The 13616-nt window shown below is 46.3% G+C and overlaps 1 protein-coding gene across 1 annotated transcript in view; it reads right to left on the bottom strand.

Moving 5' to 3' along the window:
* Positions 1 to 2827: 2827 nt before the first annotated feature.
* Agbl4 (AGBL carboxypeptidase 4) overlaps positions 2828 to 13616 on the bottom strand; it is a 1086156-nt gene continuing 1075367 nt past the window's right edge. Inside the window, exons 12-13 of the mRNA XM_057784997.1 lie at positions 10413 to 10509; positions 2828 to 4212 (exon numbers count right to left, since the gene is read on the bottom strand). Coding sequence (XP_057640980.1) covers positions 4092 to 4212; positions 10413 to 10509 — 218 coding nt within the window. The 3' untranslated portion in view covers positions 2828 to 4091. The remainder of the gene's footprint in view (positions 4213 to 10412; positions 10510 to 13616) is intronic.

A 13616-nucleotide genomic window follows, 5' to 3' on the forward strand; every position in this document is an offset into this window, starting at 1 on the left:
AAGCTGTTTCTCCTTCATTCTCTCTGATCCTTCAGCCTTATCGGTTGGGCATAGGTCTTCCAGGGAAAGACTTCAGATGCTGATGCCCTTACAGTACTCAGGAGGCAGCAACTATGACACAATAGGCTCAGTTCCTACTGTCCAGAAGGCTGGGCTGATAAGGAAACTGCTAGAATAGCTACCCCCAGAGGCTTCTGGGAAGAGCCCTGTAAGACCACATTACTAAGCCTCCAAAGGCCTGGAGAGAGCTGGAAACATGTGCTAAATGGGCCCCATTCCCAGACCCTGGCTTTGAAGGACTCTGGAGTTCAAGATTTCACACAGGCATTCAGAAGTGAGAGATGGGAAGGGGCCCATCTGCAGCAGCTGCTAGGAAGGTCTAGCATCTCTCCATGTCCCTCTGTGCCTGGCAACCTACACGTTGTCCTCGTCTCTCAGTTTCTACCAGGTCTAAATAGTGTCATGGTTTGCACTACTCTGTTTCCTGGTGTGACCAGACCTTACCTGCAGATCAGACAAGCGGAAGAAGTTCATTGTGGAGTAGTGTGGATACAGGTTCATGCATCCAAGTAAATGCAAAGAAAGGATTTTGTCCCTGGAAAATGCAGCAACTGCATCAACCTCATGAGTCTTTGGAGTATATCCAATAAGGAAGGGGATTTGGAGGCATCTGGCCTCACAGCTGGCACATGACATGCATTCACCAAACATTTGGGGAATCTATGACTCCATGCCTAACAAGTGTTGATCTCCCACCTCCCTGCTTATTTCCGCTCTTTTTGTTTAGAACAGTGAGCTGTGATTCTCCAGGGCAGGCCTTGGGTTTGTCACTGAGGCACACTGGTAAGACACGAGCTTGTCCTATGCCCTGTCTGCTGTCCCTGTTGGAAAGGACAGGGAATGTGCCCAGCTAAAGGAGTCTCCTGTGCAAGGCAATGGCACCCTAAGGCGGGTGATCTGCCTCCAGGGCTGTGGGCCCTGGTATCTGGGAAACTGGGAGTTTGCAGCTCATTGGCTGCAACTTTGGAGAGCAAATGTGCATCCATTGCGGTTCAGCGCCTCTGAAATAGAGAACAAAGCTTCCCTTGCCCCGCCCCCCGCCCCATGATGAGTGGGTGAGAATCAGCAGAGACTAGCGTGTCCCCCCCCACACACACACACACTTTTTCCTGCATAGTTGTCTCACTTTCGTCAGAAATGCACCGAATTGGGGTCGCGTCTACCCATGTGTGATTCTAACCTGGGACAGAAATAGGCCAGGTTACTGGAGAAGATTGGTTAGATGTGATGGGTGGACCGGAAGTCTCGGTCTGGCTCACCTGATTGTTTGGTGATATCTCCTCTTCCACACTGAAAGCTTTTCTTCACCAACTTGATGGCATAGGTATGACCTTATCCAAGAGCACCATGGAGGAAGTGATCATCTGGCAAAGACCTCAAGCAAGGACACTGACAACCCCTGGACAGTCTTTTCTTACCTGTTTTGTTAACACAGAGACCACTGCAAGCCTGTAGTCTACCTTATAAATACTTTTTCCCCCCTAAGGAATGCTAGATGTCAGTGTGGTAAACATGCTATAATTCACAGATACTTAAATTCCTGTGTCTGGTGTTTAATGATATTGAATAGTGTAAACTCCATTATCTGACAGAAATGTAATCTCCTGCCTCATGCCATTTCTTTCCAGAGCTCCAGATGAGGGATGATGCTGTTGAGCACCCAGCTTCAAATACAGCATCCCTCTAAAGACGGTGACGTGACCCTTCTTTCTCCATGAGAGGTGTCCATTCTTACTCTGAATTCCACTGACAATGAGGAGCTCACTACTGCCTGATGAACGCTTAAGTTCATCAAATCTTCACAACCGTTAGAGTGAGATGGGTGTTGCTATTGCTATTTTACAAGTGTGAGAACTGAGATCCATGGAGGTAAAATGACTGTTCCATGTTACGTCAATGTTGAGACATAAAGCCAGGGTTTGAATTTGGAATTAGGACCTGGACTACCTCTCTCCAAGGTTTAATCTGGGTTCTAATTAGCTGAGAGGCTTTTAAAGATACAGCAGTCATGTATGGTCATAAAACAAGGACATGGAAGAAAGCAGGTCTAAACTACAATCTTATTTTATGCCTCTTGTCCATGTAGAACCCAGCCATGATAAGCTTAACAGAAGCCTGAGTCTCAGTAGTTTTCCCTGAGGCAATACCTGGTTGCAAGAAAGACCATAAACTGAGACTACCCGGGCACCACCCAGAACAGACCATCCAAAGGAAATTCCTAATGTTCCAACCATTGTAGATAGGATCACCTGCCAGCACACACCCATAGCTTTTCATCAGAATACCCCAGAACACCCTAGTGCAATCAGGATTCAACCTGCCACCCCAAAGCCTGCTAATGTAACTTTTCTAGGTTTTGCTTTATATAGTGCTCTCTAGAAGGGTGGGGTACCTTCTCTGGCTGCTGTGCTGACCAGTTTGTACACATGCATGATAATAAACCTTGCTTTTGCATTTTGGTGAGTTGGTCTCCCTGCTGGTTTTTTAGGGGGTCCCCATGGACTGGGTACAGCAGTCCACAATACCTAAAGTGATGCTATTATTTGCAAAACTGCCTGAAGGTCGTCATGTTGAGCCAGGTGCATTCTTAAGCTCCCCAGAATTCTGACAGAGGAATTATAGAGAGTTCAAGTCTGACCATTCTTCTGCATTTTGACAGAGCCCCTGATCTCAAAAAGATTAACTCTAAAATTGGGTTTGGCTGTTTGTCCTCCAAGAGTAGGAAACCAAAAGGGAAGGGCGCCAAGAACACTCAAAGGAACAGAGGTGCTGCACAAACCACTTTATTTGGGAAATAGAAACCCAGGAAGGTTGCTATATATACAATGGAACATTCATAGCAAACTAACATATGGTTCTTTGTTACCATTTTGGAAAACCAATATGCGAAAGAGAAAACAAGCTTTGCTCTTGATTTTTTGCAATAAACTTTGAAAACCTCCGTGGCAAACGCAAAGAATGTTTAACTCGAATTGTGTGCTGAAGGCCCCATCTCCCTGGAGCCTCCCTCCCTCTCCCTATCTCCTAATCCTCATTTCCGGGAGGTCATTTTAATTAGCAGGCTGCCATGGTGACTCAGCCTGCTGCTTCCCCAGACAGGAAGGGAGTGGACTCCCCCGGACCCATTCATCACACAAAGGCACTTTAAGCTCCAGGAAGATGCACACTATTTGGCTTGCTCCGCCTTGGGGATTGCTTCTGCTGTCATTTTCTTTTATCACTCCTACCTGCCAGGGTGCATTCCTTTGTCTCTTGCAGTCCCCTTACCTGGTAGTCACCCTGTCCCCAGTGCAGATTATTACTGCTCACCTCATCTGATCTTTGTCAGCAGGGACTGCAGACCTTAGCCACAGTAGTTCTCTGGAAGGAGTGAGCAATGCTTTTTTTGTCTGGGGAGCTAGAGTTTCAATTAAACTACCCAGGAAGTTGAGAAATGGCTTTCAGAGCAGCTTTCTGAAGTTGCATGCTGGGGCTTGAGGGAGTGAGCGAGCATGAGGCTTATAGATAAGGTGACCATGCTTCTGAGACCACTCTGAGTTTAAACACTCTGCCCCATTGTTCACAACAGCCTGTTTGCCTTTGGCGTGCATGTGTGTAGCTGTTGCTTTGGCTCAGAAAATATGGAGACTGCATTCCTAACCTAGAAACAATGGCAGCCTGTTTTAAGTGAAGTCACCTGTGCAGTGACTATACAACTTTAAAAGGTGAAGAAGGGCTTATGGGGAACCAACCAGAGACCTGTGGGACCTCTTGAGAGGAGTGTGTGGGTTTGCCTCTGTGCCGTGGAAGATGAAGTCTGTGCTCACTCCACTCTCCTACTCCACTCAGCCTTGAATTGAGGGCTCACAATTGATTTCCCATTGGGAAAATGGGAAAATCAAAGATAAAATTCCTCTTTCCCCGCTCCCTGTCACTAGCATGTGCAATATGCTGAAAACTCCTGTCTTGGAAACCAGGGAGTGGCACTTAATTTTGTGTCCCAACAGGAAATTCATTTTCCTGCCCCCACGGTGCTTCCAGGTGCAATGTCTTTAAAAGGGGGTTGAAGGGTCTTTGTGGTTCAGTGAGCTCTTCTTGTCCCCCTTGCTGCTGGGGACATTGCTGGCTGAGCCCCGCAGGGACAGGTACTTGTAAGGAGGGGGGTTTTCTTTCCTGCAAAAGGGAAACAACAGAAAGAGAAGACAGCCCATATACACACTGCAACCAGTCCACATGTTAGCATGTCCATCTCCCTCGCTGGACAGGACCTCCTAGGTACGGCGGGCTTGCCATCTTTTTCTCTATGTCCCCAGAACCCAGTCCAGGTCTGGTATAAAGCAGGCATAGGAGCTCAATGATTGTAGGATGGATGACTGGTCAGCCGATGGATGGAAGGATGCATGCATGCATTGCTTCATTTTAGGCCTGGAGAAATTTAACTCTCCTACAGCTCCAATCTGATTATCTTGCCACTTGGACTCCAACTAATTCAACATTACACATGAGAAGGGAGTGGGAACACAGAGAAAGCTATAGTTTGGAAATTTGGAAGGAGGCCTGTCTTGGTGTCCTATGGGCTTGGGAAATCCCTTTTGAATGAAAGAGAGAGAGAGAGAGAGAGAGAGAGAGAGAGAGAGAGAGAGAGAGGGAGAGAGAGAGGGGAGGAGGAGGAGGAGGAAGAGGGCGGGCTGGGCTGGGACATCATTCTCTCGTCCCCTGCATGACCACCAAGGACTTTAGAATCCTCGTTTTATTATTCAGCCTATCACAGCAACTCCTAATGTCTGTCTTCCTAGCATGCTTGGAGATTTCAGTGAGTGGAACTGTGTCTGTTTTACCTCTATGTCCCCACAGCCAGCACCCAGCACAGTAATATTACTACCATCAGTCGGTGATTTTGTTCACATAAGAGATAATGAGCTCCTGTGGAGCACGAACCGATTTTATTCACTGTTGCATTTTACCTTATCCAGTACCTTATTTGTTATATTTTTGATGGACAAATTGATTTATGTAGTCACCGGATTTAAGATTTATTCCCAGTGGGAAGACTGGTCTTAATTTTAAGCCTCAAAGAACTGCTCTGAATTCTCAAGTTGGCTGAATTCAAAAGTGTGGCCTTGGGCAAGAAATTGAACTCTGAACTTCATTTGTACAATGAGGATAAACTATCCCAGTCTTCCAGCAGAGCCGTGAAGTTAAATTAGAAGCTTCTCTTTCCTGCTATAATTTGTTGACTGTGGCCCCAGAGTCAACATGCCAAAGATACAGTCATCAATGATGTCCTCAACTTGTTTCGGCTTAGTGGAGCCCAGAACTGTGCAAAACAACTGATCAAATTGAAGATTACAGCATGAAGTCAGAGTGGTGACCACTAGAAACAGAAATGAAGTAGGCTATTTGAATTAGGATTGAAGATGTGTCTTGTGGCCATTGTGCTCTGACCTTGGCATACTGCTTTTATTCGTGGTTGATGAGTTGCAAACCAAGTGAAGGTAGAGTTGGTGCCAGTTCATGTACAGTGGACACCTGGTCTTGACAAACCTCCCACCAGTCTCAGTGCCTGAAAACGGATGTTCCTTGAAGATCTGGCCAACGTGAGGAGACTGTCTACTGCAGGTGAGATGAGCCTAGATCCCTTTCTTCTTAACACTCTAATCCTACAAAGTTCATGCTTGGACTGCCATCTACAGACAGTGTGATCTTTTCTGGTTTGTTTTGTTTGTTTGTTTGGTTTTTTTTTTTTTTTTTCAGTAGAAGTCAGGGTCTCACACATGTAACTCAGTTGCTATAACCATCTCCCCAGCTGGAGACAGTATGATGTTACAAGAGTCCCTGCCTAGAGGTAAGAATCTATTTTGTTCTTTTCCAAACAGCAGAAGAATGCATGTTCTTCCTGCCTCGTAGACTCTGGTGAAAGGAGAGCTGGAGAAGTGGTACCTAGATTACCAGGTGCCATCCATCCACAGATCATTGGGGAGAGTAGTTCTTCACATCTCAGAGGGGTAGAGGACTCAGGACAGATACGTTTTTATAGGACAAAGAAGATGAAAGGTCCCTAGAGAGACAAGCTTGGGTTTATTGTTACTGACACAGATCCAGGCAGATGGGGTGACTGGAAAGGCAGGATGTTTCTGTAATTAAAGATGGGGATCCAGAGAAGGAAAGGAGGCCCTAAACAGCAGATGGCTCACACCTCTGTTCCCTTCCCTATTTTTTTAGATTCATCTGCTTTAGAAGCCAACTTTTCAAGGCTTCTACAGTTCTTTGATCACCACTTAATACCTATGCCACTATTCCCTGGGGAGTTGCACACCTGTGTATGTCATAGAACTTTGAGATTGATGTGTTTGGTTTTATTCTCTAATTCCCAAATCAGGCTTGGTGTGGAGCAGGTGCTTCTGGGCTGAGTGGTGAAAGCAAGGGACTTTGAGTCTTATGGCTATCTGACTTCACCACTTCTCTAACCACACTGGTCTCACCATTGCTGCAGGCTTTGTTGAGGCCTGCTTCTTTTTGCTTTCCCAACTTGGGTTAGCATAATTTTCTTTCTACTCCCTCAATCTCAACTCTTCATGTCCTTAAAAAACCAAGTCCAAGTCGGGTAGTGGTGGCCCATACCTTTAATCCCAGCACTCGGGAGGTAATAACACCCTCTAAAGGTCAAAGAGCTTGAGGGAGGGGGTTTAGCATCCTCCATCACGTCCTATCATTGTATAGTCAGTTGACGTCATAGACGTTATTTAGGTCTTAACATATACAAGCTCTGCACCATGTACTAAGGATTCAAGAATGAGGCTGTCCAGTGGAGAATCCAGTCCTGCAGAGATGCCAGACAAGACAGCATAGGACATGTGTATGGAATGTAACTAGGAACCCAGCTGAGGAAACAGCTCTGTCTTAAGCAGGAAGAGGAACAGAAAAACACAATGTGACATTTGGATAAAGTTTTAATAAGTTAGTAGGAATTCAGCGTCTACAAAATGAAAGGAATAAAGGGAAAGGGTGAACAAGTTATAGCAGTGTAAAAATGGATGTGTTCAGGCTGATGCATATGGCAGGAAGTCTTTGAAAGCAGATATTCCCAAGGTCAAGGGTATGGTGAGAGGCGGGAGAGGTGTTCCCAATGTCAAGGGTACAGTAGGGGGCAGGATCTCAAATTTAATCATTGGTTTAAATCAAATCATTGGTTAAGGTCTTGAGTAGCAAGAAGAGGAGTTGGTACATTACTTCGAAGGTAACAAGGAGCCATGAGTGAGATCATATCTGACATGTAGCTGTGTATACTCACTGTACACAGCTAAGTATTGCTGCATTTTGCATGTTATCACCTGGAGCTCCCAATGGACTCATGCTATTTATGCTCCTTTAGGACTCATCACAGGCCTAGCACAGGATGTGCTCCTTATATACATATGTCATGACGTCACTATGCAGCAGTCAGTGCTCCTGGCCCGTAGTAGAGCCTGAGTCTACTTGGTCAAGGCCAGCTTACCTCTGTGTTCATGCTCTGCCTCACCTACTGAAGTATTCTCAGTCCACTCGTTTTCCCTGTCTAATTTTATCCCCTTTGGTTTTAGCTCTTATAGCCGTGACACCATGATTGAAAATAAATGTAGGGTCTCAGCTTTCCTAATCAAGGCGGAGCTTAGCTCCCATGCCCACATTGCCGCCTCTCCCCAGGACTTCTTCCTGAGGGGTGGTCCAGTACCCCAGAATGCCAACAGGCTTCCAGCAGCATACGGGTAGGAAGTGACATATGGCAATTATCCATGGAGATGGGGGCAAACAAAGATTAATTCTGAGTCAAAACATGTAATTTTCCTTTACAACCAGAGCTGCTCTTTCACTTAAGCCATTTGATGCTTGGGTGGAAAATAATACAAAGGGGGAAGCATTCAGATTCAAATAGGAGCCCATAGTCCTGGGAATTCATTCTTTAAGGGTTACTTACCAGTCTGGAGTTGAGTGCAGCACCCAGGGGATCACCCAGGCCCAGAAGGAAGGGCAGGGGTCAGTAGGGAGCTAATTTGCTTTTCTTAATTTATAAGTGGGTGTGTTTGCATCAACTCTTCAAGTCTGGTCTAGTGAGGAAAGAAGTCTTTGCAGAAGAGAACTTCAAAGCTCAGAATCAGGGATGCCATGGGCAGTTGAAAGCAGGGGCTCTTGGGAGGAAAACAACCCTGCATCAATCTAACTCAGTTTCAAGCCCCCTCCCAATCTGAAAGAACCTCTCCCAACTGAGCCTGAGTATCCCACAGGGGTCAGGCCCTGGGCTCCAATCCTGGCTCAGCTCTGGACCTTAACACCCCTTCTGTTCCCTAGGTCTCAATGTCCTCTCTTGTCATGCTCACTGATGTCCCCCAAACTGTTAGCACTACTTCACTGATCAGTGACCGTGACACATACAAGAAGGAAAAAAATCGGTGAAGGATAAAGATAATTTTTATGCAGGCTGACAGAGGACCCAAAAGAGATAATCCCTAAATTAACTTGTAAATGAGATGTTAAGAATTCTTTTGAGTTTTACAAAGCTTTAAATGTTTAAGAACTTTAGCCAATCAAGAGTGACTCCTAAGAAAGAACTGAGCACTTTCCTCCAGAGGTGAGCTCCTCAAAGGCAGGCGGGGTCATACCTTAATCCCCAGCTCACCCCATACCTCCCTCCCACCAGAGCCAGCTGCAATGTGCTGTCTTCTGTAGGTTTATGAGTGATGGAATGGATGGGTGTATCCATGCAAGTATGTGTGGGGCAGGCTAGTACTGCAAGGAGATAGAGAAGAAACAGAGACAATCCTCACGCAGGGGTTTTTAATACCCCAGAATGGTGGACATAAAGTCCCCAGGTGACCTGGTCCCAATCTGAGACAGGGTGTCATTGGAGCATGCAGCCATGAAGATACAACTCACTGAATTATGGAGCCTGGGCCAGTCCAACCAGGTAAAGTCACAGGACTTGTCACAGGCTATCATTAACTGGCAGAAATTGGAAACTGTGAAAACATTCAGGGGCATCTATTGTGTGCTAGGCGTTGTCCTAAGCTTGTGCCTAATCTTCAGAACCATATTAAGTGGTTGCTATTATTTCTGTTTAATAGGAAGGTGTAGAAAGGTTTTAAGAGGTCAAGAAACATCGCTCATGAGTGCCCAAGACAGTGCTCTGATGGAGCTGTATTGCAGGAGAGTTCAGATGGTTTTAGAATATGAAACCCTGTAGAACCTGTGACTTCAGGCAATCTTCTGGTCCTTTATGGGGATGAGACATACATGGACTAAGTACACAAAGTACTTCATACAATACATAACGCTGACTTATATTTTTATTGTTAATAATTGGTGTTGGAGGAAGATTCACTGTGCTAAGCTCCCGAGGCACTGAGGAAGACAGTGAACATCAGTGGAAAGAATGATCTGGCAAGAGTAGAGAGTTGGACACTGCCACGTCATTCATTCCAGGAGCCTGGACCACTAGGGGAACAGGAGAGGAGGCCCAGAGGAACGGCAGTGTTAGCACAATCCAGATGCCTCTGGATGTCACTGCCCAGATGCTCAGTGAGTGCTCTACCAGCACACATGGAAACTCCCAGAACTTCCGGCTGTTGTTCAGCGCTCAGCCAAGATGGATGCTCCCATCCCTGTCTTCTCTCCTCCTTGGATCTACAAGTGAGTCCATCAGAGGAGCAAGATGGGACTTCTTAGGGGTGTGTTCTCCGTACCCCAAACTTTCAAGTATTAAGGGAAGGGGACTATCATCGACTGACGGAATACTCATACACTTGGTACTAATGTTTGAATGTAAAGCCCACAATAAACTGAAAAGAATGTACAACCGTGTCTGATTTATAAACTAGAAGAATGAGGAACTGGAGTTCATTTGGGAACCTTAGAGGATGAGTGATCATGTAGGGAGGGATATGTAAGTAGCCAGGCTAACTTAGATCTCGGCTGATCATGGCTCCTTAGCAATGCCCCATCTCTGGCGATTCCTAAGATGGGCTTGAAATGAGATGGCCCACCATGCAAGACTATACTGCTATGCAGCCTGTGGATTGGAGCTCAGAGATGCAGTTTGCTGCAGTGTGGGCCCTGCGGCATTATTCAGCCTGACCAACCTGGTGAGTCAAGGTACCGCCTTGCCCTGGACCATGGGAGGCTGTTTGGCACCATCTGTGCTAACATCTCAGAAGCTGAAGGAGATGAAGCTTCGTGGATGCCTCTGTGTAGACCACACCTTCTGGGCCCTTACTGATTCTTTTGATAGAGCTGGGATTGGACTTCCTGTGGCACAGGTGGCAAACTGAGGGGCATCAGGAAGCTAAGAGAAGCTTCCCTGAACACAGACCTGAGCCTGATTGCTTCGCTCTAACACTTACCGGAGCCTTGGCATAGGGATTGTCATCCTCTCAACCAAGGGATTCAGATGGTAATAATCTAGAAACGTTCTCGCCACATTTCTTCCCAGTTTCATATCTGCAGATGTGTGTTAAGGAGCAACTTTGAAAAGAGATTGAGCAGGGTGAGAAGAGGCCTAGTTATAAATAAATAAATAAATAAATAAATAATAAAGTACAAATAAAGCAATGGTAAAGATAGTGTCATTGCTCCCCACTCTAGGGTTTTGGCGTGCATTCTCTTCTTGGTCCTCACAAAACATTCAGTGGTAAGTATGATCCTCATTTCATAGACAAGAAACTAAAATGCACAGAACAGAAGTAAAGGTAGGGAGTGGGCACTGGGGTCTAAGTAACTATACCCCAAAATCTGTGCACCTAGCTTTTAGGTATACTGGGCTTTTCCAGTCTGGCCCCAAGTGGTCCAGAATGAAGACTTATGAGCAAGTCTCAAAGCCAAGAGACCCTTTGTTTCATACAGAGTAGGGTTTGCCTGACCTTCAAGGACCAGGCATCTCTCTTGAGAGTAATCTCAGGAAAGTTCCCAGACTCTAAATAGAATTCCATTTCCCCTTGCTGTTTGACAAATAGTGGAGTCCTAGGGTATAGATTGGTAGCCTATTTATTGAATCACAAATTCCCCCAGGGAAGGAGAAAGCTCCAGTTCTATACTGGTATTAACACCCTGGGATCAATTAACACAACAACTGTGTATCTGCTTTATGCATGATAGCCATATTTCTGGGCTCTCTGCTATTTCCTTTGCCCGAAGGGCCTTTCTAACTCTCCCTTAGCTAATATGCAGTATGAAGAGGTAGCCACTACCTCTTCGTTAGATTTTCCTGGATCTTCCCTGATGTCATCCCAGGGCTGAGAGTATTTGTCCTTGCTCCCTAAGACCATGGCTTAAGAACTGACCTCACAGGGTAGACATTAAGTGTTTACTCACAGTGGTTCCTCCACCCCACCCCCATCAGCTACGAACACCCAAGCCATCAACCTTCCCCATGAGACTTCTCTTGATTTCGTCTATCTCTCTCCATTCCCCAGAATAGGTCAGCATCGCCTTTTGCCTGGACAATTGCCATCTTATTCACTGGGCCTACTGTCCCAGAATTGCCCTCTATGGGATGCTTTCAATAGTGACGTCAGGGGCTGTACTCTCTATTGCAGACTCCATAATGTTACTCATTGACTACAACCCTCAGTGTCTTCCAGTTGCTATTCAGAGCTTGGCCCTTGGTTATGTTCTCAACTCTCCTCTTGCTACTTCCTGCCTCCTATCCCTTTGCAGTTCCTACTCTTATAATCCTGTAACTCCTAGGTCTTTGTTCACCATGTAGCCCACTTAGACCAACATGCCAAACATGCCTTTCAGGACCAGATCCTTCCCAGCTTCCAGACTTCCATTCAGTTCTCACATTAGTGGGCATATCCTCCTTAGTGCCTTTGCTGGGGACAGGGTCCTCCCAGGTCTTCCATGGCATCCTTGCATAGTTCTCTGCCAGTCAGACTACTCAGCAATATTGAATTTCAACCAGCCCTTCTTTGCGATAGCTCCTCTTGTCTATACAATCTACGGGGAAGAGGTCAACTTTGCTTGACTCAATCATCTAAATACCTATGTGCTTACCTGAGAGTTGTAAGAAAAATAATGAATAGTAACACCCAATGGCTAAGTACCTATTATTAATAGGTGCTAGGCAACCTCACAACAACCCAATGGGAGAAGGCTATTATTGTTCCTATTGCTCAGACAGGGTAAGTGACTTTCCCTAAGGCTACATACCTTATAGATGCTGAAATTGGGATTTAAACGCAGGCCTTGTCTCTCTGGGACCTACACCATTTCACATTTGCATCTACCTTTTTCATACCTAATAAACCATCGGGAGCCCCACTTGTCTGGTGGAGAAGATTCACAGCACTGACCCAGGACTAATGGAGCTGAGGATACAGGTGACATGCACAGTAGCAGCACCCCGGGGCTGCTAGTCCCAGGGAGTCTCTGGAGAAGGACTGCTTCAGACAAGAACACAGAAATGGTTTTCCATTCACACATACATCTACACAACATTTTCTTTATCTGTCTTGGGCTGTGATAGGCGAAGGAACTTATCCAATGCCATGTAGCCGATAATGGTCAGACCAGGAGTCAAATCTGGGTAGGTCTGATTCCAGACTATGAGTTTCCACTGCCTTGGACTGTTTCTCAACTTAAAGGCACCTTTTCTGTCAGAGCCTGAGTCATCCCAGGTCAGAACATGGTGGGAGGAGGAGAAACAGCAGGTCCGTTGTTTACGACAGCGGGCTGCACTGCAGGTTTGCTGTGCTCTGAGACTGCTACCTGCTTTCTTTCTCTAGATGTGTCTGACCTTCTCTGTCCCCTTCTCTGAAAAGTCCACAAGCTGGCACTGAGCATGGCCTCTCAGACTAGCAGCCCCCAGAGGGTGTCTCGTGGCCCGGGCCTGCAGAGGCAAGCTGGCTGCTTGAACCCAGACAGTCTCTAGTTGGCACAGAGACCAAATCGTGGTTATGCGTGTTGAAAGGAATAGCTGCAGGGCACGGGAGAAATGAGAGGTCCCTGTGGACTGAGCTGGTAAGCTGCAGCAGACATTTTTGGAAACAGATGTGTCTAACCCAAATCCTGGTTCTGCCACATGCTATGGAGAGCAGATTTTAATTTCCAAAGATGTCTGCAGCATTGTCTCTGGTCTCACAAGCTCCTCCAGGATGACCTTGATACTCCTTCCACTGAAAGGCATGGTCCTTGTTCTTCCCTTCAGAGTCTCACAGACTTTAAACTGGCTTAGAACCAAAAGAACGACACGAGTGGAAGTGACACTGTGAGACCCGCACGGCAAGGTCAGCTACAGCAAAGGAAAGGAACCTTGTGTTATGGCGTGCTCAAGCGAGGGTCCCGAGCTCACGGACAAGCAGACTGAGCACCCCAAAGTCCCGGGACTAGGTAAAGAAACAGAGGATAGACTCTTGAAGTGAAGGTCAGCCTCCACTTCTACAGCATACTGTCATTCCAGCCCCAGCCACTCTTTTCCTACAGCTGAATCAGACTCCATAAAAGACCCTCCCACTGAGACCCATCCAAATGTCTGACCCACAGAGAACATGAAAGGACAGCTGATGTGGGATGTCCTTCTGCATATGGGTTGCTTTATTGGTTGATGA

The sequence above is a fragment of the Chionomys nivalis genome, chromosome 11 (genome assembly GCF_950005125.1).
Source record: "Chionomys nivalis chromosome 11, mChiNiv1.1, whole genome shotgun sequence".
Taxonomy (NCBI): domain Eukaryota; kingdom Metazoa; phylum Chordata; class Mammalia; order Rodentia; family Cricetidae; genus Chionomys; species Chionomys nivalis.